The sequence below is a fragment of the Gorilla gorilla genome, chromosome 8 (genome assembly GCF_029281585.2).
Source record: "Gorilla gorilla gorilla isolate KB3781 chromosome 8, NHGRI_mGorGor1-v2.1_pri, whole genome shotgun sequence".
In the NCBI taxonomy this organism is placed as follows: Eukaryota; Metazoa; Chordata; class Mammalia; order Primates; family Hominidae; genus Gorilla; species Gorilla gorilla.
The window spans coordinates 100,186,192-100,212,591 of record NC_073232.2 but is presented as its reverse complement, the minus strand read 5'-3'; the positions used below and the strand labels follow the sequence as shown (position 1 = coordinate 100,212,591).

Sequence of the window (26,400 nt, the reverse complement as noted above, 5' to 3'; positions counted from 1 at the left end):
ATTTTCCTGATACGAAACTTGGGAATACAATTTTAAATGACAATATAACATTATATTGATGGGTGTACCATGGTTAATGAACCATTTTACTACTATTGGACATTTAACTAGTTCACAATTTTTAGGTATTATGACTAACATTGCAACAAACACCTCTATGTTTATGTCTTTTTAATGTTAGTGGTCATCTATTTAGGAATCAGGCTACCTGTGTTCAAATCCCAGTTCTAATACTTTGGCCATGGGCAAGTCACTTAGCCTCTCTAAACATCACTTTCCCCATCTTTAAATGGGAATAATTCTAGTATGAACTACATAGGGTTGTTGTGTTGAGGATTAAATGAGTCCAATGTATATAAAGCACATAATAAGCACTCAATATATACTAGCGATAAAATATCTCCTGAATTATTAAAAAGTTCTTTTTCTCATAATATCAGTGATTACTGTATATACAATAAGAAAGGTAAAAGAAATGCATACATGGTACTAGCTATCTTGCCTAAGTTGGATGGTCACCCCAGCTCCAACAGATCTCAGATATATTAGACAGTTTCCCCCCACCTTTGTGTAAACATGCTAAATTTGTTTTAATTGAGGTATAATTCAAATAAAACAAAATACACAGATCTTAAGTGATTAGTTTGTTTTGACTGGTAAACTGCATATGCCATGTTTGGACAGTCTTGATTTAGGTGTTACAAGAATCCTTTCTCACCAAAGAACAAATACCGTCCCAAAGAAAAAATGTAATTAATAGCAATTAAGTTCTAAAGTCTGTCCACAAAAATCAACTTAATCCATAATATAACTAAACTATATTTGAAATAATGTGGCTATTTTACCAGCTAAGTAAATTTTTATTGCCTGTTCTAGGCATACAATCATGACTTGAAACACTAGAAATATGTTCCAAGTTACATCTAAATAACAAAATATCTTTTCTTGAACAACTTCTGAGTTGACATCCAAATAATGTATCTACCTTATCTCAAATCTGTACTTGCATCTAAATTAACAGGGTATATGCTAGAAATTTAACTACAATTTTCAAGTAGGATATAGTAACTAAAAATAGCTCCCTAAACCTTATTTCATAAGACTGTGTTCCTGACATGTACACTAAATCTTATTTTAACTATTATGGTTTGCTAAAAGTAAAGCCATTGTAAAAAGTTTCTTTGTAGTGCTTAATATATAGGTATGCTTATCCTTAAACAACTTATAAAGTAAAATGCAATAACTACTTTTCTGCCATAGAATAATTATTTCCACAGATCACAGGTATTTTTTAAATTATAGCTAAGTAAAAGTTGCAGTAACAATATGAAACTATAACATATACACGAAACATTAATGATAAAATGAAAGTGATAATACAGCTTTAGAGGTAATGAACAAAGAGCATCAAAAGCAAAGTCTGAAGCTGCCTGGCTCATAAAACACTGAGCTAAACCAGTAGCCAGGGTGAAAGAATTAATGAAGTCAGACTAAGAAGAAAAGATAACAGGAATGGAAGGCAAGTTAGCAGATATCAGGACTTTATCATTTAATTTTATTTCCTAGGAACTTCTGGAGCTTTTTCCCTGATTTCCATCAGTGCTTTCAAGTAACACACAGCTAGGGTTCTTGTGAGCAAAAAGAAACTCAGCCACTGATTCATAAGTTACATCACATTTACATTTCTTTTCAAAATTTTAAGTTTAAACAAGTATTTTCCAATTATGTCACAGTTAAATCCTTATTATCAACTTTTCTAATGAAATCACGCTTTAAATACAAATCTCATGAACTTCTATGACTTTCTCATTTAATCAAAGATTTTACATTTCTTACTAGTTTTTTTTTTCCTATTAATAAGCTATGTTGAATTGTTAATGATGGACTCTCATTTCTAAATTGAAGATTCATATTGAGCAGAAAGCAGAAAGAGCAGTTCCTTGAATTTTCCAGTTGAAAAAGTGCCAACTGTTCATTATTTAAGAACAATTTGTCCTAAAGAGCTTCTGCACAGCAAAAGAAACTACCATGAGAGTGAACAGGCAACCTAGAGAATGGAAGAAAACTTTTACAATCTACCCATCTGACAAAGGGCTAATATCCAGAATCTACAAAGAACTTAAACAAACTTACAAGAAAAAATCAAACAACCCCATCAAAAAGTGGGCAAAGGATATGAACAGACACTTTCCAAAAGAAGACATTTATGCAGCCAACAGACACATGAAAAAATGCTCATCACCACTGGCCATCAGAGAAATGCAAATCAAAACCACAATGAGATACCATCTCACACCAGTTAGAATAGCGATCATTAAAAAGTCAGGAAACAACAGGTGCTGGAGAGGATGTGGAGAAACAGGAACACTTTTACACTGTTGGTGGGACTGTAAACTAGTTCAAGTCAGTGTGGCAATTCCTCAGGGATCTAGAACTAGAAATACCATTTGACCCAGCAATCCCAATACTGGGTATATACCCAAAGGATTATAAATCATGCTGCTATAAAGACACATGCACATGTATGTTTACTGCAGCACTATTCACAATAGCAAAGACTTGGAACCAACCCAAATGTCCATCACTGACAGACTGGATTAAGAAAATGTGACACATAGACACCATGGAATACTATGCAGCCATAAAAAAGGATGAGCTTCATGTCCTTGGTAGGGACATGGATGAAGCTAGAAACCATCATTCTGAGCAAACTATCGCAAGGACAGAAAACCAAACACCGCGTGTTCTCACTCATAGGTGGGAATTGAACAATGAGAACACTTGGACACAGGGTGGGGAATATCACACACCGGGGCCTGTCGTGGGGTATGGGGAGGGGGGAGGGATAGCATTAGGACATATACCTAATGTAAGTGATGAGTTAATGGGTGCAGCACACTAACATGGCACATGTATACATATGTAACAAATCTGTATGTTGTGCACCTGTACCCTAGAGCTTAAGGTATATAAAAAAAGAGCAATTTGTCCCAACATATAAAACATATAATCATTCCTGTACAGATCAAATTAATGCAGCCTGAAATCTTATTTTCTAAAGAGAAAAAGGTACATAGGTACAAAGTTTGAACTATAAATATTAAGAGTGCTCAAAAAATGGCATTTTAAGAATAAAGAAGGAATAGTCAGGAATAACACAGGAACATTTAAATATTTGCTAGGTACCAAATCCTGTGCTAAGTACTTAATGAATATTGTCATTTAATATAGAAGAACAAGGTTCTACTTCCAGCTATGCAATCTAAAGCCTATAACCTCAGGTAAATCCCTCAATCTCTGGGCCACATATATTTTTGTTTTGTTTTTCTGTAAAATAATGATAATACCACTTGCTGTAACTTCTTCATTAATTGTTTCAAGGACCAAATGGGATACATGAAAATATCTATAAAATTGCAAAGGACTCTATAATTGTAAATAAGGGGTTGTTATTAGATGGTGCATGAATTCTGTTATTTAAATTTAGTTTAAATGTCTCATTACAAGGCAACTCAATATGGTGTTTTTATAAATAAATTGCAAAAGAAGGAATTCTGGTATATTAATTAACTTAAATTGACTTTAGTATAAATTTTAGGTTCCTTCTAACACTTTCTAGTTAATCTGCTGTCAGTGCCAAACCAGAAAGGAAGACTGCCTATCTATAAACTCTACTGAAGTTTTCTACTTCTCCAAACAACCTGACCTCACAACTTTCATGTTTTTATATTATATGAATTTGTCATGAGTAAGAAATTTGCACATACTTTTGCTTTGAAATAGAAGTTTAGATATCTTCCTAAATGCAATCATCACACTCTTCAAAAGTAACATCAAGACTTGCTAGTAATTCTTCTCCTTGTTAGCAATACTACAAACTCGTTCATTTGTCAACAAATCTGCAACTTGTAAAAAAAAAAAAAAAAACTAAAATACTGTACACTCTTTAATCCTGTAATCCCACTCTAGCAATATATTCTAATAAACCAAAAGTAAACTATATAAACATATTCACAACTATACTGTTTATAAAAGACAAAAAAACGAAAATAACCCTAACACAGTATAGCAAACAAACCATGGCAGTTACCCTCACCTGATGAAATATTACCTCTATAGCTTTAAAAATAAGTACCTGGCGACAAATAAAAAGTGTATTTGTGAAAAAAACAGACCAGAGAACAGTATGAAAACATTGATTACAACTTTGTAATAATGTGCATATAACAAACAGGGAAAGATAATTTCCAGTGACACACATCTAAAATAGAACTAACTTTTTTCCCAGTTGAACTCATTAAACTTAAGAACCATTTTTAAAGCTATCCAAACCAGATACAGGAAAATTACACACAGTTTTACAAAATTTAATTTTTAAGGGAACAATCAAGGTGATCTGAACCCCAATTATTTAAAGTTAAGCAAATTAGAACCTCAGGAAGATATCAAGTCACTGATAATGTTAACAATACTCTAAAATCCATAGTATAATTTAGTATATTAGCTGAGAGTGTACTAGACTTCTCAACTATTTTAATCAATTTTTCTTCATAGCAGGTGTTAATTATGAAATGATCTATCGCCAGACACGGTGGCTCACGCCTGTAATCCCAGCACTTTGGGAGGCCAAGGTGGGTGGATTGCCTGAGCTCAGGAGTTCGAGACCAGCCTGGGGAACACGGTGAAACCCCGTCTCTACTAAAATACAAAAAATTAGCCGGGCATGGCAGCATGCGCCTGTAATCCCAGCTATTCGGGAGGCTGAGACAGGAGAAACGCCTGAACCTGGGAGGCAGAGGTTGCAGTAAGCCAAGATCGCGCCACCGCACTCCAGCCTGGGTGACAGAGAGAGACTCTATCTCAAAAAAAAAAAAGAAAAAAGAAAGAAAAAAAAAGAAATAATCTATCTACAACTGCTCAAGCCTACATCTGTGATCCTCTAAAAATTTAAGTTGCCCAACCAACTGGTTTTAACGAGTATACCAAACAATTACCTTCTTCCTAGGTCTCTGGATGAATATGATAAGACTGGTTTCCTGTTTCAGAACTCTCCTGCTGTTAAAATACACACAGACACACACACACATACACACACAGACACACATTCCTCTACAGTTTTGCTCTCGCTAAAAACATCTAAGACTGATCTCTAATGACGAATGAAACAAAATAGACATAACTTACCTATCAGCTTTCAAAAATATTATTAGTTCAATGACATGTGTCAGATATACTTGTCAACAGCATTATACTTGAACTAAGCCAAATGCCAACTGTTAATTTTCTACAGCAAAATCACAAAAAAAGTATATGAAAAACTGTAAAAAGTTAAAACTGTAATGCTGACCCAGCATTATCATAAATTTCCTAAGTGTCTTTAATACACTTAGATTTATAAGTTACTTCTGTAATATCATTCTGCTTACAAAAGCTATGCTTTTATCATTTATTTTGCCAGAGGTGATTAACCTAAAACAGGTTTTGGCTACTCTATAATTATGCAGAAACACATAAGGCCACTAATTTTTACAGCAAAAAAGATATTCAAACAGATAAAGTGCAGAAGATGTTAAGGGATATCAGCGTCTTGAAAAACAAAGATCTAGTAACATTTAGTGCATATTCTCTCAACATTAGCTGCATTTTGAAAAAATAGGGTTCCAGAATTTCCATACGCAGTAACTATGCAGACCTAACCATGAACTAATTCACCAATATTTGAAACCTACTATAGGTAAGGTACTCAGAAAACAAAGTTCTAATACAACTGTGTCTCCGTCTCCGGCAAGGAAGTTTTCTTTTTCCAATAAGCCAACTGCAAAACTTTTATAGTTGCTAATAACAATCAAAATTTACCTGTAATCCCAGCACTTTGGGAGGCCGAGGCGGGCAGATCACGAGGTCAGGAGATCGAGACCATCCTGGCTAACACGGTGAAACCCCGTCTCTACTAAAAATACAAAAAATTAGCCGGGCGTGGTGGTGGGCGCCTGTAGTCCCAGCTACTCGGGAGGCTGAGGCAGGAGAATGGCATGAACCTGGGAGGCAGAGCTTGCAGTGAGCCGAGATCGTACCACTGCACTCCAGCCTGGGTGACAGAGCTAGACTCCGTCTCAAAAAAAAAAAAAATTTACCTTTCAACGTTCTCTTAATTTGAATATTTAAAAGAGAAAAGTTCGAAACAAGTGTGTGCTAGATTGCATCATTTTATATTTGGCTTTAATGTAATAAAATCAAGTCTCTTTATTCTATACTACAAGCCAGGAAAATTGGTTGGAAATGACTTACTTTTTTTCCAACTGGTAAAAATAGCTTTGCCTAAGTGCTGCAGAATTTTAGTCGAAGAAAAACATAAACTAGAAATGCATGTGAATTTTTAAATATGAAAGCCAACATATTGTCTGTCATTCATTACTATATTAGTAAGAATCATAGAAGACTGTTCTAATAATATAAATATCTAACAATATTAAATGATTCCTATTCCCACTGAAGGTTATTTTAACTATTATATCAACTTTATAATCATACTTGACAATTCATTCTTAAGTAGTGCATAATCAAAATATCTAAAATAACATACACCAAAATACTAGTCAAAATCATATTTTAAATTTTAATAATATGCAATTTTAAAATATATTAACAGAGTCAACAGTAAGTCTGCATTGCTTGGTTTGAATAGATAACACCCTTAGTTTTAATAAACTACTATAAATGCTCGTTATTGAAGGGATACCATTTTATTATGAAACCAGTTATTGTAATAGTGGAAAAAGTACAATTACTAATTATGATTAGCTGTAGAATTTTCATATTTAAAGGACATATAAAAAAACAGAAAATATTTAGGCTGAAACTTCAAAGAAAAAACTAATTAAGTTAACCGTTTCAACCAGTAAATAAGCTTTTACAACATACAAGTTTAATACCTGGGAAGATCAAAGTACCAATAGTTAGATGGGAGGGACAGGAATAAAAACAAGGGACAGAAACACATAACACCTCTCACACCCTTTAAATACTATTAAGTAAACAGAATAGGTAATGACTTTTAAACTTTTAATATTCAGGTAAAAATCTCACCTACATATGTGCCTCACTTAATGTAAGAGATATAATTTATGTATATATGTCTATTCAGAAAGGCCCAAAAGGTATTTTTTTCATAGCCTCCAATTCAGTTCTCACCAAAGTCTACAAACTGAGTCTAGTAAACCAATCTACTTTCCTCACAGATTAATCTAAAAATTGGCAAGATGTTTCTTGTAAAAAAAAAAAAAAAAAGGCCACAGACACAAAGTTGCATTTGAAAATGTAAATTCAAAATCATATCTAAACTTAAAATATTATTATGTTAATCATTTGGCATAACAGATTTCTCAAGAAAATGTCAACATACTAAATGAAACAAGGTAGATTAAATCAATCAGATTCTATAATATTAAGCCAAATACACAATTTTAAAGACTCACACAATTTGGTAAGACCAAATTCTTGTGGGTGAAAATTAAAGAAACAACTTCTATAGTGGCCTAAAATGCAACAGCAAAATTTTAAATGGGGAAGCTCATTTGCATACAGACAAGAATTAAGTTGTAGAAGATGAAGAAAAGAACCTGAAAAATATTTAAACAAATTTTTAAGAAATTCTTATTAAATCAGTTCCCTGATTGAGTCCTGTAATACTAAATTCTTATATATCTCAACCAGTTAGGAAAACTAGTTTAAAATATCAAAATCTTGTATAACTTAATTTCTCAAGTTAAAACATGATGTCCAGTTAACTATCCAAACAATCGAGGAAAAAAAAACCAAATGACTGAAGGCCAGGCGTTTATTACACAATCTTTAGTTCTCAGCCAGTATCTGTATTGTAATAGAAAAATATAAATAACAGTATAACTATTAGGTTTCATTTTTGCAAACGTTTAAAATTTGATATTAGTCTTTATAAAAATCATAATTAGATTATTCCAAAAACAGTGGTGTCAAAACCACTTATATCACTAAATTATCTTAACTTTTTCATACATTTGAGTAACAGATGGTAGGCCTTAGTTCTTGGACACTACACAATAATCACAATCTGTGTGACCTTTTCAGTATTAAAAAAAATCCAAATAGTATTATTAAGCAGCACGTTAGCATATTTTATAGTATTATATATAATCACAACCACAATCTAGATATGTAAAACTATGTCATACTTTCAGTATACTAAGCTATTTTATATAGATTTCCTACAGCTAGTCCATGAAAGATACTCAGATGTAAGAGTGTTTCTTAGGTTGTCAAAAAGCATAAATGCATACACTCACAAACAAAATATTTTTGCCATCCCTGTTTTCATTAGCACCCCACAAGAAGGTATATACCACACCTAGATCAAAATTTCCTTAAGTTTAACAGTCGCAACAATTTTACCTCATTTGGGAAAATGTTACTCTAACAAGTAATCTGGCTTTTAATTAAAAAGAGACTAATTTGTTTCTACCTCAATATTTTAAATATTTTTTGTTCTAACTATATGAATAAATGAATACCACCTCATGATAAAAAATTATAATTTAATAAAGTTAAGGTTATTTGTTTTAGTATCTGACACTTAAAAATTAAATCTGATAAAACATATGCAAAATTTTTAAGCACAAATACTAGTACTGATTTAAAACGCAAATAAATAGCAAATTGATCAATTAATATCACAATGATTACCTGGGCAACTGTGCAAATATAAACCATATCATTCAAAATATGCTTCAGGGAACAGTAACATCATTACAAACCCATACTCCTTCTGATTAAAAAAACAGAAAGCAATAGTGTTATTACCACTTTACTATAAAAATGATGTGGCAGTTTATTCTAATTACCTTCTATATCCACTTTAATTTCAACACAATGTAATGTTCTTACAACAGGAAAAGGAAATGACAGATCTAAAGTATTCAGCTAAATTTTACTTTGTCTCACTTAAATAAGTAAAACATGCTTTCAGTATTAAATACAAGTAGAGTTACTATAAGTAATTCAGGGGGAAAAAGCTTCAAGGCTGTAACACTTCAGTTAGGTTTGTATAACATTATGATTTCATGAATCAAAACCATGAAAATCTTCTCTAATGTTTAGGTTATCTTAAATCCACTTAAAAAATCAGAAAATAAAAAAATGGAAACAAGCTTAATAAATGTATAAGTATAGGAAAATAAATATTTCTGATGATTTCACCATTTAATTAAGGCAACAACAAAGTGCAATGGAAATTGTTTTTTAAAAAGAACACCCTCTTAAGTTCACCATGAACTAGGTTTTAAAGTATATGCATATGAACAAAACTGGAAGCTAATATGAAAACATTAAGTTTTAGAGAAGTAGGACAGTGGGTGATTTTTAAAATTCTCTTTAGTCATGTTTTTAATAAAAGAAATTTTCTTAAGTACAATAAGCACATAGAGTTTTCATTCATATACTGAAACAAACATCATAAGCCTTATTCAACTGAATTGTAACAACGAGTCCTATTTGTCTTAAATAATTGGTATCTCAAAATATCCCCTGTATTTCAAAAGGAATTAACAGTCAAATCTTAAATTTCTTAAGAATTTAAAAAAAAATAAGGCCTTGACATTTTATTCTGCATTCAAAAGTGAGAGGCAAAGCAAACTGTAAAATCATGCAAACAGAAAAAAAATCACAGCAATCTATTCCTAGAACACTTTTGTAATTACATTTGCCTGCCCTAAAAACAAAACAAAACCAAAAAATTCAGAATCCACTAAAGCTACCCCCTTGGCATCTTCCCATCTCTGGGCTAACCTAAAACTCCATTCCGTTTTTGTTTCTTTTTTTCTAAAACTTCACTTTAATACAAGTTTCTAATTTAGATAAATAAAGCACTTTAATTCAACAGGCTGGCATAGCAAATTTAGGGCCTAGAAAAGAATGCAACACATGGATCAGAGAACCTTAGAGTCAGCCCTATTTTCTTTACTTAGAAATATTTAAGTTTGTATAGCTCGTTGGAAATTTGCAATTTTACATTGTACATTTAACTTCATCATATCTGACTATAATAAAAGCAGCTTTAGAATAAAAAAGCATAAGGTCAAAGAATACATTAAATAACAAAATATAACTCCCAACAGTTCAACAACTACATAATTAAAGGAAAAAGGATTACTTTAAAAACTACTAGCAAAATTTAAAAAAAAATTAAACATCCTTCTGAATACTACGTACAGTATTAAAAACACTTACGGAAAACATCTTCAACCTTTTCTAACAGAAGTTCAAAACAACACTTTCACAATCAGCCAAAGAACACATGAGCCCTCTTCAAATAAACCTTTTTTGTTACTAGGGATATCTTCTGTGGACAAAGTTCTTATTATAATATAAAGAATACTGGCCTAGCAGCAGTCAGAAAACCCAGATGTTAGGACTAACTCCATCACTGATTTAGTAAGTTTACCTTCTTAAATATCACACCTGGGAGCAAAGGTACTGATTTTCATCAAATATTATACTTATTATATACCAGACATTTTACACAGCATTTTGGGCTAGATAATTCTTTGTTGATGGGGAGGGGTCTTGTGCCATATAGGATGTTAAGCAGCATCACTGGCTTCAAGCCCCTAGCCAATAGCACACTCTACCACCCCAGCTGTGACCACCAAAATGTCTCCAGAAAATGCTAAAAGTCCTAGAGGAGGTGAAAGGGGATCACTCTCAGATGGCAACCAACACTCTGAAAAAAACCTCACCTGTACTTTTAACAAAACTAAAAAACCACTGTACAAGTTTAGGATTTTTACTCCCATTTTGGAGTTGTCGAAACAGGGTTCACTAAGGTTAGGCAGTGTATCTACGTAACTGATAAGTGGCTGAGCGGGGATGTATTTATTTATTTATTTTTGAGAGAGGGTCTCACTCTGTCACCCAGGCAGGAGTACAGTGTCCCAATCACAGCTCAATGCAGCCTCAAAGTCCCAGTCTCAGGTGATCCCACCTCAGCCTCCTCAGTAGCTGGGACTACCAGTGCGCACTATAACACCCGACTAATTTTTGTATTATTTTGTAGAGACAGGGTCTCCCTATGTTGCCCAGACTGGTCTTGAACTTCCGGACTCAAGCAATCTGCCAACGTTGGCCTCCCAAAGCACTGGGATTACAGGCATGAGCCACCACGCAAAGCCTTGAGCAGAGATTTAATCTGGACTTTAGGTCTAGCCAACTCCAAATCTATGCTCCATTCCACCATACTGCCTTTCTAAACTCACTATCTCGTCTGTAAAATCAGGATAACATTTTCCATGCAAAGTTACTTAGAGTTTACAGGTCAAATGAAATAATGCATGTATAAATTCTAATAACCTAAAGGAGTATAACATGTTAAGGGTTTGGTGGGAGATAATGTTCATTGGTGGTCCTCAAAGTGTGATCCCCAGACCACCAGCATCAGCATCACTTGAAAACTTCTAAGAAATAAAAATTCTCAGGTCCCAATCCAGACCTACTGAATCAGAAACTCTGAGGGTGGAGTAAGCAATGCATAGCTTAATAAGCCCTTCAGGTTGTTCTAACACACTGAAGTTTAAGAACCACTCATGTAACATAATGGGAAAAATACTGCACCAAGTGCCAAAAAAGTCCTGCATCCTTCTTCAGACTCAATCTTTCACTAGCCATCAACAAGATACTGATTCCACTGGAGCTACAATTCCTAAGCTGCAATAAATAAATAAATAAATAAATTAAATTAAATTAAATAAAAAAGAAAGAAAAAGAAAAGTAATGACTGCTCTGTCTGCCTCTTAGGTTACCTGTTCTTCTTTGCAAAATCAAATGAGCTAATGATTTAAAAAGTGTATTGTTAATCAAAAACTACATAAGACAGAGTATATATTAGCTAATTCAGTATCTTTCATAAATGATTCTTTCAAGGTATACAATAAATTTTACAACATGGTCAAATTAAGCCTAGCAAAACACTGTTTTTACCTTATAAAAATTAATAAAATAAATTTAAAAAAATCCCAGGCATTCCATTTTATCGCTGACAATCAGTGTAAAATAATTTACAATACACACTAAAAAAAAAAAAACCTAAAAACTCAAGCTTAATGACATCCCCAAAATTTCATTTTAGAAGTACAGTTTTCAATTCTATCTAATTTCATCTCCAATCAGTTTAGAGTAACCAGAATACTCAAAAAGAAGTCTCACAAAGAGAGGGAATTTTAAATGGAAAAGAATCCTGCATTTTGAAATAAGCAAAAAGTTTGTAACTTTAAACATGTATATGATATTTATGAATCACTCTAAAAATACATCTATTCATGCCAGCAATGGTGGGTTAAATTTTTAAATGCATCTAATTAAAAGAGTATCTGAGGCCAGGCGTGGTGGCTCATGCCTGTAATCCCAGCACTTTAGCAGGCTGAGACAGGCAGATTACCTGAGGTCAAGAGTTCGAGGCCAGCCTGACCAACATGGAGAAACCCCCATCTCTACTGAAAAAATAAAATAAAATTAGCCGGGCGTGGTGGCGCATGCCTGTAATTCCAGCTACTTGGGAGGCTGCGGCAAGAGAATCGCTTGAACCCAGGAGGCGGAGGCTGTGGTGAGCCGAGATCGCACCATTGCACTCCAGCCTGGGCAACAACAGCAAAACTCCATCTCCAAAGAGTATCTAATTCAAATCACAATGCATTTCATAATACCTTAAATAATTACATCCTCTTCAAAAGATCAAAAGCATTAAACAAATAAAATTCACAGAATACAATCTTTGCAATTACTAGTAAAGAACAGAGAACCTTATTGTACTTCAGCCTGAAAATCTACAAAAATCAAAGGAAATAAAAGTCAAAGCTATGCTTAAGTGCTCTAATATTAAATCAACAGTAAGTTTTAGGTAGTGATCTAAAGCAAAAACTAGGTGCAAGGAGAGAGATTGATTTAGAAAACTCAGCTGTGCTCAGATGCCAAAATGCACAATTCAATTCTACAACCTAGACATGGACCAAAAATACAGCTAGTTTACAAAACACATAAAATGCATAAAAATCACATAATCAGAAAGTCACATAGTATCAGACAGAGTGTATTCACTCTGCAATATAAAACACACACACAAAAAATCCACTCACTAGAAGTCAAGTGCTTCACTACTAAGAGTGCTGTGGTACATCTGGGAAATGAGTACAGCCCAAAGGGGGGAAATATAATAATCCCTATGTACACATAATGGCCTTTACTGGACAGATAAGCTTATTCCATCTTTCCCCATATTCAATAAAAAAAATGAAGAAAAAAATCCTTTAGTTCTTTACTTCTCTCTTCCCACGTCTTGGGCCTAAATCATATTGAGAATCCTGGCCAAATGTGGAAATAGGACACAATAATACAGAGATTGAATACTTTAAAAGTTCCCATATTATGTTAATGCATTACAGATTATATTAAGTGTCCATTTTATTGTAATAAATGTAACTTGACATTCAGTTGCAAGACTCCCTCAAAAAGCTGAAATTTTCAAAAGGAAATGCTAAAAAATATACCTCTATTGACCAAAGTTTACATAACTCATATTAAGTTTATCACATTTGAGGCAGAGTTTACTTTATGTGAATAAAAATGTATGATAGTTAAGTTGACCTATTTTCAACACTAAAGAAAATTTAAGATTATAACAAAGTTTAAAAATTCTACTTCACTATGCTAATAGGAAGTTTTTACATTTTATATTTTAAAGCAAATAGTTTTTGATTGGCATAATTAATTTTACTTTGGTCAACAGTTCGAGTTAGCAGAGATTTATTTCCCATTTGTGATGAAACAGCAAAATCACAGACATGTCATACCCAGACTTCCTAAAGGAATACCCTTATTTTTAAAAACACTTATAACTTGAAACAATTAAAATCCTAACATGGCCCAAACTGAGGAAATTCAGTTACAATCATACACCATAAATGAAAATACAAATAATTTCCCTACATACATAACCTGAAATTACAGTTTTTCAGAGCAGTAGCTACCATTTAAGTATTTACAATGTGGCAGGCACTATGCTAAATGAAATTACTTATTATTATCTCACTTACTATTCAAGATAAACGTATGCGGTAGGTTCCATTATCATCCCCATTTTACAGATAAAATAGATTGAGAAAATCTAAAAAACCTACTCAAAGTCATCCAGCTACTAAATGGAAGATCCAGGATTACAAAACAAGCAGTCTGGCTCCAGAGCCCACACTGCCTCCCCAAAATCTAAAATGAAACAATGTATATACGCTTAAAAGTATAGATAAACGTAATACTCAAAATTTTAACATAATTTAAAATAGATCTGACCATATTTAAAAATTATAGAACAATATCCTCTAAGGTAGTCTTTTCTTTAAAGAAACAAAAATTCGTTTTTTAATAAATATTAAGATAAAAGGTTTGCTAACTTTGTATACACATACACACACAGAGAAATCAAACACTGGCTAGATTCACTGTTCATATTTGAAGTGATGAGTACTGATAATAATTACGTGTATAATTACTTAAAATATAATGTGTAAACAGTCTTCTTTTTCACACTATGTGGAGGTCAAGAAAATTCTTTTGATGGCAGGTACAGCTACAATATCCATCTCTCAATATTCTCAACACTGGCCAGGCGCCAGTAGCTCACGCCTGTAATCCCAGCATTTTGGGAGGCCGAGGCAGGCGGATCACTTGAGGTCTGGAGTTTGAGACCAGCCTGGCCAAGGTGGTGAAACCCCATCTCTACTAAAAGTACAAAAACTAGCTGGGCGTGGTGGCATGCACCTGTAATCCCAGCTGCTTGGGAGGTTCTGGCAGGAGAATCGCCTGAACCTGGGAGGCAGAGGTTCCAGTGAGCCGAGATCCTGCCACTGCACCCCAGCCTGGGCAATAGAGCGAGATTCCAACTCAAAAAAAAAAAAAAAAAAAATCTCAACACTGCCAAAAAGTAATGCCTTGAAGATGTCCTAATACCTTGAAGATGTTCACACATGTCCCAAGGTCAACTGTTGCAAATGAAGAATCTGCCTTAACTATACAGACCTAAAACTTCCCAAATAAAATTAATTCACCCTTAAATTATGTTACTCTTCTTATATTTGCCGATACTTATTTATTCCAGTGCAAATTATTTTAAAAGAATGAAATTGCTAATACTTCCTCTGCAACCAATGAAAAAAATTTGAAAAACTAAGGGAAAGGTGAATAGTCAAGTACAATATACTAATTTCACCATTCTTGGCAAATTATTTTACATTAGTGAATGCATATATTCAATATGTACAAAGAGAATCACCAAACATAGACCAATATACTTTTAACCACCTATGGAAGAACGTATATGTGGCAGTAATACACCCTATAAAAGACTTACAGTTATCAGTTTGCTCAGCAAAGCCTTACCAATTTAAGGTTAGTCTAACCTCAACATTATTCTCTCTGATAAGCAACTACATTAATTTCAAAGCTACCAAATAGAAAGCAATTGTAAAACAGAACTGACTGACTCCAGTCTCACAAATTTCCTAAGTCACTATCTTCAGAACAAATCCTAACATCTTTTCTTAATGAATTCAGGCCACAAGATGAATTCTTCAATGCTGACTGTGAAAATCAAGTTTAACAGAAAAAAATGAAGAAAAAGGTAACAAGAGTAAGAACTAATGGGTTCTATGTAATAAAACTTCTGAACTGTTTGTTTAATCCAACGGTTTCTACAGAAAAAAATACATTTCTTAAGCTATGTTAATATTACATTTTCTGGAAGCTAAATCCTTGTAGTATGGCAGAGGCCTCACATTTCAATTAAGCAGAAAATTGTCATATGCATGCAACACTTCTACAATTCTCTTTACAAACTCTGAAGTCACACACAATATCAATAATAAAAGTGATTTCCTAAGCTTTTGTCTTACTTAAAAGATTGAGATGAAAATTTAAAAACAGCACGTTTACTTCAAGTGAATTAATGTTAAAACTTTGTGAAGTGAATTTCCCATAACAAATACTCCTCCATTAAAAGTCACTGAAGTGATTACTTCAGAAGTGGCTTAAAATATTTTTTTAGGTGTTGCGCTATCACCAAATGAACAAACAGCAAATGGAGGCAAATTTCAAAATAACATTAGAAAATAAGAATTGAAGACTTCTTCACTTCCAAAAAGTAAGCCATTTCATAACACTAAGAAGTTTATGTATTTTATGTGGCTATGAGAAAGCAGATGCACTGTTCCACACAAAAATTAAAATATCACCAGTTGCCTTTCCCATGTTATTAAAAATAAAATTCTAAAAAGGTAATAAAGGAATCTTTCTTTACTGTCTTCTAAAACTAAGTTTAAAATGAAGGTGGTTATACCTCACCATATTTTATTATCTTTAATCATTTAGTATTTACTTAGTATATTATAAGCAATGTAAATCTGCACTGATGACTATACTGCTGTGCAAACTTTTACACTGGCAGCAATAAAATTCCTTTTTCCTCATATAAACTGTACATTACTCCTTTCAGTTGTGCTTTACACTTGAATAAGCACTATGAAAAATGAAGTTTGTAAGTTATCATATAGCAATTAGGTGGTCCAGTCATGTTTTTCAGGAAATATAACTTAGCAGATACAAAACAATGTAAAATAAATGTTGTGAATAGAATATTTTTTAAAACCCTCATGATTAACTTCAGTAATCACTTACCTTGAGGTAATTTAGGTAACTTCAATAGTCACTGTACTCTCTACAAGTTAAAAGTATTCCCTGTGAACATTTATTTGAAAAGAGGCAAATCTACCAAACAATAAAAATACAACAGAAGCCTAACGTTTCCACATACCCTAAATACACTTAATTTTTCTATAGTCTCAAATTCAGCACTATATTTCAGACTAATATTAAGCATATAACCCTACTAACAAATTTTTAGAATAATTTAATTTTGTGATAATATTTTAAAACTGAATTATTGTCCTCAATTTTCCTCGGAGAAATGGCTTCATTATTAATCTTTCTTTATCAGATAAAAATACTCCAATCACTACTTTCATAAAGGAATTTAACTTTTCACAGGTTAGTTGCTGAAATAAATACTACAACATGTCAAAGACAAAGTCTTCAATGACCATTTTAATGCCTTCCCACTCCAATAAACAGAAAACACTAACGTGAAAACAAGCAAACCAAGTACGTTGGAATATCAAAATTATTGGGAGTGCAATTATCAAAAAAGCAAGCACTTCACTGACTTTCCTTATTGACTTTTTTTCATATCAACTTTTGGCTCAATAAAACCACAACTCTAGAAATTAAGTGTTATTAGTCATTTGACGCAATATTTGATACTGCTTTCTATGCATATCATAACTAAAAGTACAGTTTTAGAGAAAGTTTTAAGTCACACAAATGTCATGTGTAGAGACCCACATACGCTGAAATCAAAGAAAATGCCAGTCATGTCACAGCTCACATGTAAAAACCTGGTAAAATAATTTTAAGGTCTTAATAACCCTGATAATTTTAAATCAAGTGGGAAAAGTAAAAGTAGTGTGTATGTACTTTAAGTGCTGAAAGAAATCTGTCTCCCAGACAGCATTCAATTATTTTCTTCAGAGGCTTTTTTTTCAAAGTTACATAAACATTTAATTTTTTGTTCCTATATATTTGGATGACTGTCAGTAATTCATGCTAATAGTAGACTGCTTTGGAAGTCACAAAAGAATTTTTCCATAATTATCTTCTGGGCAAGCGGGTCCAGTTTGGCCTTAGTAACATTTTCAATTAATGTCAACTTGAAAATTTGCAAATACTCTTTTAAAATAATATTTTTGGCTTAACAGAAAACTAAATTTTGGGAAGCTACTTCTTCAGTAAGTTTTACATTCATTTCAAAACAAAAACTTGGGCAAAATTAACTGTGCACATTTATATGCAGCTAACATAATCCAACGGAATAAAACCTCTCCCGATATAAACGCTGTCTTAAAAAAAAATATTCCCCACAATTTTTAGCAGGACATATAGACACTGTAGTGTCACTCTACCTTTAGACAAAATGCAACTGACATTTGCCAAGAAATAACTTTTATTAAAAATACTGTGCTAGTACTTATGCAATTACATAATTTTAACTAAATATTGTCCACTGCCACAATTCGCATTACCAAACTCATATTACCAAATTTTAGGCCTTGATAGAGCCTAAATGCTTCAGTCACTTCAGACCAATAACTTAATTCTGTTTTCACATACCTTATACACTGGCCTACCAATAGCTCTCAATTCCTGTCAATACTTTCCATTCTGCAAAAAGAGGGCCCCATCCCCATCCCTAATCAAAACCAATGTGTTGTACCTGAAACTGCAAAGATTAATGCTCTTCGATGACCACTAACTTTTGAAGCCCGAAGGCCTAACTTTTAGACAACTAAAGCTACACACTGTTAAAATTCTTGGGCTTCTGTCTTATTCAGCAAGCTGACTCAGTAAATTTAATACACTGTATGAAAAAAGCTAACATACCTACAATCTAAGGCTGGAGTAAACCCCTCTTGCCAGCATTTCTAGATATTAGCTGGTAAAATACAACTGACATTCTACACAAATCAGTAAAATTAACGATACCAAAAGGTGTCAGAGGACCTGAAACCTAAAAACGGTGAGCAGCAATTCTGGCATCACAACAATACTTAAATTTCAAGCATGAACTGAAGTTTTATTTCTGCAATCTTCACTTGCTACACACAATACCCTTGAACCTACACATTATCATCTGGGATCAAAAACTACTCAATATCCATTCTATGTTTATGACAAGAGCACTGAACATTAAATGCTACTGAAGTGCAAATTTCAAGCACTATCCTACATCACCCCATAGGGAGAGAAAAAGGTAAATATAACAAAGATCTAGTAAGAACGCCTTATAAGGTATATTATGGCACTATTGATTTCAAACTACAAAACTTCTACATACAGTTCAAAGTTGTAAGTAACTTAAGTTTAAACATTAACAAAACTACTTTTTGCCCTCAATGTGCACCATATATACTGAAAATGATTCTGCTTCTAAAGTTATGCAAATCAGTCATATTTTAAAAGAATCTATCAATGCAACTCAGGAAACTAAAACAATCACTGCAAGATTCTGATGCAATATGCGTACGTGCAACACTAATTTTCATTTTATTCTGATCTAAACCCTTGATCTAGGGCCTAAGCCAAGATTTAATCGAAATATGCTCAACCTCAAAAAGCGTCTACTTTTTTGTTCATTTAGGAGACCGGATTACCGAGCTCGCTAATCCACTAACAGTGTACTGTATTCTGTATTAACGGACAATAGCCCTCAGGAAGAGACCATATAGATAGCCTAAGAAAGCAATCGGTGGCTTGACACTTGCAACCAGGCAAGAGTTCTGCCTAGCCAAACACACCCTAGGTTGAATACACAGAAAGGAAACACAAAATATATGACCTAGCAACCTGACCAGGGTTAAATGTTATAGTCACCCAAACTACGGACATTTTCGCATCCGTCTACTCCCACGTTCTAAGAGAGTGACAGAAAGGTAAAGAGGAGCAGCCGCAGAAATGGATACAGGTCAAGTCTAAGTCGAATCCATCCTCTTGATATCTCCTTTTGTTTCTGCTAACGATCTCTTTGATGATGGCTGTCATGTCTGGGAGCCTGTGGCTGAAGAAAAAGGAGGAGAGAGATGGCAGAAGCTGCTGGTGGCGGGGCTTCTTCTGCAGGATGGAAATGGCTCTGGACTTGGCGGTAGCTGATGCCCCTCGCTCTGCCGCCGCTTGGCTCTGGACCGCAGCCGGGTAATGGCTGCTGCGGCGGCTGCTGGATGGTTGCAGCGACTGGGCCTGCTTCTCCTCAGCAGCCAGAGGCCTGGCAGCGGCGGCAGCGGAATGGGGAGAAGACGAATAATCCTCCGAACGGCTGCCTCCTCCGGCGGCCTCCGGAGCCCGGGCCACGGGGGGTGCGGCGGCGGCGGACGGGAGGTTTAAAACCGGCCCGGGTCCCTGGATGTGCCGCCGCCGCCGCCGCCGTGTTGGAGGCAGTAGAAGGGGAGAGACCAACTCTCCGGCGTTCCCAGCCCTGGAAATGGTGACAGGCGACTCAGACCCCCTCCCTGGAGCTGCAGCCGCCGCGGCCGCCGCGGCCGCCGCCGCCGCCGCCGCTTCTCCCCCCCGCTCCAGGAGCGGGAGGTGCCGCCGCCGCCGCGCCTCAGCCGGCTCCCGCCCGAGCCCACGGCTTCCACCTTCCCTTTCAGGAGAAGCCGAGGAAGAGGCTGCACGGTTAGAAAAGACGAAGAGGAGGCGAGAAACGCCGCCGCTGCCGCCGCCGCAGGCCGGCCGGCTCCCCGAGGGCGCTGCCCCCGCGGCTGCTCACAGGCGCTGAGAGGGGCTCCGGGCCGCGGCCGCCGCCGTCTCTCATCTCCCTCGCCTGAGCCCGGCCTCGCCTCACAGCGGCTCAACTCTCAAACTTCCATCATGGCTGCAGCTTCCGAGAGGAGAGAACTGAGCGCAGTCGCGTCCCAGCGCCCGAGCGCGTATCCTGCCGCAGCGCATAAAGAGTCCCGCCACATCACCGTCCGCCGGCCTGCCCGCCCCCTCCGCCGCCGCGCCGGGAGCCCGGGCGCCTCGGGAGACCGAGGGGAGGCGGGAGGCGAGCGAGAGGCGGACGGGACCGCGCCGGGCGAGGGGAGGGCAGGGCAGGGCAGGGGGCGGTAGGAGGGGGCAGAGCGGTAGCTCTGGGTGCGAGCGCAGAGACCCCAAGCCGCAGGCTCTACTGAGCATGCCCAGTGTAGCTGCCTGGGGCTTGCTCGGGCCGGTTCCCAGCCGCCCGCCTGCAGCTGCACTTGCTAAGGCTTTTGCAGCAACGCGAGGCGAGGATAACGAGCTAAGCCTCGGCCTCTGCCCAGAAACCCAGCCGGAGGCAGGGTAGGCTGTTGTGGGGCGGGGGTGGAGGACTGATGATGAAAGCTGAGATGGGTGCGTTGAGCAGTGTCACTGACTCGAGTCTGAGGTTACCTGTGCACAGGTGAAAAGGACCAGGTGACCACGCTGGTCAGTGTAGAGGGAAATGCAGGGACGGTCCCTGCAAGGAGAATACCCTCCCCCCTTGCCTCTACCCCTAGATTTCCGCGGCGTGGACTGCATTCGCTCTTTCCTTTTGCACCGCTGTCGGATCACAATCGTTCGCAGAGATTTGACTGTAACAGCCTTTGCCTAGAGATTCCCCCTTCCCCCAAATCTGTCCTCATGGTGTCAGTCTTAGCACAAAGAGCAACCTGCTATTGTGTCGCCAGCGTGTATCACCTCATCCGGCTCCCTTGCAGCGCCCCACCTCTCGCTTCCCCGGTAACTCGGCTCGTTTGCCCTAAAAATGAAAGCTCTCAGCCGAGCGTGCTGAACGTGAACACATAGCCGTTGAATTTCAAGGGCCCAAAGGGCACCTATCTAAATGAACTGAAAGAGGATCCCTGTGAGTGGGACGCACCCCGCAGGCCTCTCCTGCGCCCGCTCCGGTGCCCCCAAGAGAGTCGAGCATCTTTCCCCCTCGGGCTCCAGGTCGGTTCGCGGCGTCGGAGTCAAGCTCGGTTCTCATGAGACCACCTAGCCCCGCCTCCCCTTGGCCGCCGTGAAAACCCGGCAGGATGGATCGCCCGGGGCCAGGCTCCGCGCGCCCCGGCCGGACCGTGCACGTTTGGGGTTACCGGGTTGAGTGGAAAGTACGGAACGGTAGGAAGCTGCAGCCCAGCGAGTGGGCGGGGCGAGGAGACCTAGGAGGGTTCAAAAGGAGGTGGAAGGATACACGGGCCACAGTCGGAACTACTTTTCGAAGAAGGTCACGTGTGTCCCTAGTTGGGGAACTTTCCAAATTCCCACTCCCCAGTGATAGCTCCGGAGGCAAGTCGTCTTCCTCCTTTGCTCGGGGTGCTCTTGCCTGGTGCAGGCAGCGGAACCCCAACCTTTCCCGCGCCGCGGCGGAAACAGGGGCTCGGACCAGCCTCCCGAAGGAGCGCTGTCGGGGCTGGCGCTTGGGGAGCTGGTTACACAAGCACCCACATCCAAACACGTGCCCCCGCCTCCCCGCCTGCTGGCTGCCGCCGATTCTTACAGAACGCGGGGAGAGAGTCCCCAAACTGGTGCCACTCCTCGCCTGCTACCCTAAGAGCAAGCCAAAGGACTGAGACCTGAGACTCACTCCTTGCTCTATCTACATCGACCTATTCTGCGCCTTCCCAAACGTGGGAAAAGGAGCTGGGCGCTAGGGGTCTCGGGCCTCTCCATAGCTGATGCCCTGCCGCTTAGGGTGAACCCTTTTGGTTCTGTGCTTGAGGATATCTCCTGCTGCAGCCCAGAGCGTGCATTCTCCGATGTTGCAACAAACGTCCAGTCACTACCCCTGAGCTGGTGAGCGCGCCCCACCTACTGTAGACTCAGCCAAGTGACTTATCTGGTCTGAGAACCTAGTCAATGGCCGTCAGCCCAGAACAAACCTGTCAAGTCTGCTTACAGCCCCGATTGGGCTGACCTGTCACCGTGAGAGAGCTGATTCAGAAATGCTGAGTTGGATCGCACTCCTACCCCGCACCCCACCCGTCAAGGATCTACAAAACAAGTAGTCGACCCGCTTAAAGAGAATGAGCATCAACACCAGTCTGGGAATTTATTGTTTTTTCATTTCCCTTAGGAAGTAGAACTACAGACGACAATTTGAGTCAAAAAATATCTAACGAGACCTAGGTTGAAGCACTGAGTTGTTTTTCAAACTTTGAGAGAATGAGAATCAATCTGCATGTGTGTTCAATAATTTTAAGTGCCTAGCAAAGTCTAAAGAGGATTTATGCTGTATTTGAGAAAGAGTACTGTATATGTGCACATCATAGTTGCAGGCAACCTCTGAAGACTAGAAACCTCAAGAGACCTAGCGCAGAAAGCCACAGGCCATTACCTAACTCCGGGACTACTAATTAAACCTGGGATATTTACAGTGTTCTTAGAGACCTCTGAGGCTCCATAAAACTTTGCACTTATATACAGCATTTAAGATAGCTGTGCAGGAGTTAACAACCTGCTGAAGTTTCAGTGTTGATATTTATTGAAGACTGGTTTTGTGCATAGTTCTGGTCAGCTTGGGAAAGGCAAGGACCACAGTGGAAAAGGAAATGGAAAGCAACCGGAAAAGAATAAGAGAAAGGCCTCCAGTTGATTTCCAGAGATGCAGATACTGTCCACACAGCCTAGGGTGAACTACAGATTTCATTATTGTATAAATAACCAAAGATAAGGAGTTCCTTATGTCTAGGTGTTCTACTAGATTGCATGGTAAAAACCAGAGCTGTGTTTAATTATCAATTACTGCGTGGTAGAAAAAGGGAAAATGAAGATGAACTTTTAAAAGGGGAGTAGATTAGGGAGGGGTAAAATGTCTCACATTTGTTTCTTAGATTGCTGATCTTGTCTCCAGAGTCCCTGTTATTAGCACTGCCCTACTCTGCCCCTCCCCTGGAGCCTACCCTAAGTGACAATTAGTCTCATAGCATCTGAGAATCTCTGAAATCTGCTTTCATGGAAGCAAATGAAACAAGGGTGCATTCCTGTCCTGGTGCGACAGAATCCTCTTGGATTCCATGGCACAGAGTTACTCTGGAGCAGAGATAATCTGCATCACCAGCACTAAAGTGCTAGAATATGAGACCAGCCTCCAAGTACTTCCATCTGGCTGAAGAAAGAAAATGGGAAATGGGTTTTACTGCTTCTCTAAACATCAGGTCCCTCTACTTCTCTCTAGTGGTGAATGAAAGGATCATCAATGTTGGCAGATATTTGGCCAGCCCAACAGCAACATCAGGTGGTTATTAGGAGTTGGTGAATAAAGTCCTCCTTCTGTTCCTAGTGTTAAGTTGTTTCTGAAAGAAATACTGATGCATCCTTTTCCAAGTTTTTGTTTTTCTTTACCTTTCTACCCAAATGGCTGGCCCTATCTAAACTAAAGAAAGTTTCAAAAATAGTACTTTTTTAAAGTTCAATTGAAAATACCTGCTTGGTTGTATAGATATTACAATACACTGGTCTCCAAGCACTTCAGTTCTTTTTTTTTTTTTTTTTTTTTTTTTGAGACGGAGTCTCACAGGCTGGAGTGCAGTGGCATGATCTCGGTTCACTGCAACCTCTGCCTCCCGGGTTCAAGCAATTCCCCTGCCTCAGCCTCCCGAGTAGCTGGGACTACAGGCGCACACCATCATGCCGGGCTAATTTTTTGTAGTTTAGTAGAGACAGGGTTTCACCATGTTGGTCAGGATGGTCTCGATCTCCTGACCTCGTGATCTGCCCGCCACGGCCTCCCAAAGTGCTGGGATTACGGGCGTGAGCCACCGCGCCCGGCCATACTTAGTTCTTTACCTGTCTGGATTCAGAACCAGCATACCATAGGGAGAAGTAGAAGCTTGTAACAAAGGGACAATTATATAAAGCTTCAGGGTGACTATGTAGATTGATTAGTAAGCATGATAAACCAGCTTTAATTATCGTTTCTAACAGCTGATTCCAAAACTCTATTGTTACTACACCAAAATAATGTCGAAAGAAAATTTCTTTCTTATTTTCTTTGATAAGCGAAATGACCAGCAACTTGATGTGGATGATATAAATACTTGATGTGCTCTTTGTAGGTCATCTGCTAAGATGTCTTTTGTGTAAACACTCTGATCTCTATAGTGCCTTTCTCATCTCCCATACACTGACCTTTCAAAAAGGGATCTAACTCAATAGCTTTAATTTTTAAACAATCTTCTGTATTTCTGTCTGTTTAACTACTGTTTTCTAAATAATACAGAATATAAAAACATAATAATCATTGGATTGAATGTAAACCCATTGTTCCAAGGGTCTGAGGTTTTCCCCTTATTTCATTTATCCTAATAACAAACATTATTGTTCTTTCAATAAAGATAATTTTAAGACATTCTCCAAAAGGCGCTACTGTGGGTCATACAAGTAACTATATTCTAAAAGAGAATTTTCCATTATTGTCTACAAGCTTCCCATGTCCCAAATCTCTCCTGAAGCTATTTCAGATGCCATGGTGTCATCTTTCACATCTTGGTAGAGAGATGTGCTGTATGAAATCATCATTCTCAGAGAAATAAGGGTTAAGTTGGTTGCTCCTGAGAACAACAGAGCAGACCAGGTACTCACTGTGTCCAAGTGGCATTCAGAAATTTTGTCTTGGACCGTGGAGCAATACAAATAAAAAAGACCTAACATGACAAGACAGCTTTGACTATGTTAGTCTCCAAGCTAACACTAGCTACCAATTATTCTACTTGGTCCCCTTAATACTAACTCTAGCCATATGGAGCACATAGTTTGCTTTTTAGACCTTCCAATAATAGAAAAAGGTAATTCCCATATACCAGAAAATATTGGGACATCTACCAGGTGCTTCATAGAATAGGCCGAATTTTTTTTTTTTTTTTTTTTTTTTTTTTTGAGACGGAGTATCCCTCTGTTCCTCAGGCTGGAGTGCAGTGACGTGATCATGGCTCACTGCAACCTCTGCAGAATAGCCTGAATTTGTCTAGGTAGAGGGACATTGAGAAGGAGCCAAAACCCTGCTCTGCCTAACTCCTACAATTTTCCCCTTCAAAACATCCTTCTGGCATCACAAAAAACAGCACCTTTTTCAAAGAGAAAATGCATGGGATAAATAGCCCTGGACCATGAAAAAAGGCAGACTTAGAGCTTATCTGCTTTTTCTTTACTTCTTTTCCCTTATTAAGACTCCACACTCCATTTAAAGAATCTTTTTTGTCCATCCTCTTGAGGGTAGGGGATCTTATCTCAATTCATTTATTTAATGATTCAATCAACAAATATTTGGGAGCCTATTAAGTGGCAATACTGTTCTAAGCTCTATGGACAGAGCGGTGACTACTATGGCATATAGTGTTCACTGTCATGGAATTTAGTCTGCATTGAAAACTTGACTTCTATGGCTGACATTGTTACAACTTCTTCCCAGCCCACAGAGTAAAGGTAAAGCAATAGGAAGATACCCTGACATTTGATAATTGTTTTGTTTTGTTTTTGAGACAGTCTCGCTCTGTTGCCCAGGCCGGAGTGCAGTAGCACAATCTCAGCTCACTGCAACCTCCGCCTCCCGAGGTGTTTAAGCAATTCTCCTACCTCAGTCTCCCGAGTAGCTGGGATGACAGGCATGCACCACTATGCCTGGCTAATTTTTTGTTTTTTTAGTAGAGACGGGGTTTCGCCATGTTGGCCAGGCTGGTCTTGAACTCCTGGCCTCAAGGGATCTGCCCGCCTCTGCCTCCCAAA

The 26,400-nt window shown here is 37.8% G+C and overlaps 2 protein-coding genes across 4 annotated transcripts in view; one reads left to right on the top strand and one right to left on the bottom strand.

The window, feature by feature from the left end:
• The window catches only part of PTEN (phosphatase and tensin homolog), a 104,794-nt gene extending 84,213 nt beyond the window's left edge, over positions 1-20,581 (bottom strand). For 2 of the 3 annotated variants that reach the window (XM_019035118.4, XM_019035119.4), the window contains exon 1: positions 19,644-20,339. In XM_019035118.4, the coding sequence (XP_018890663.1) occupies positions 19,644-19,722 (79 nt within the window). In that variant the 5' untranslated portion in view covers positions 19,723-20,339. Of the gene's footprint in view, positions 1-19,643 lie in introns of all 3 variants that reach the window. The other variant, XM_031015316.3, reaches the window with a different exon arrangement.
• An 86-nt stretch (positions 20,582-20,667) lies between these two features.
• On the top strand, positions 20,668-25,101 carry KLLN (killin, p53 regulated DNA replication inhibitor). The gene has a single exon (XM_004049738.5). It carries the CDS (start codon positions 21,714-21,716, stop codon positions 22,248-22,250), a length of 537 nt encoding a protein of 178 aa, XP_004049786.1. The 5' UTR covers positions 20,668-21,713; the 3' UTR covers positions 22,251-25,101.
• Positions 25,102-26,400: the final 1,299 nt, after the last annotated feature.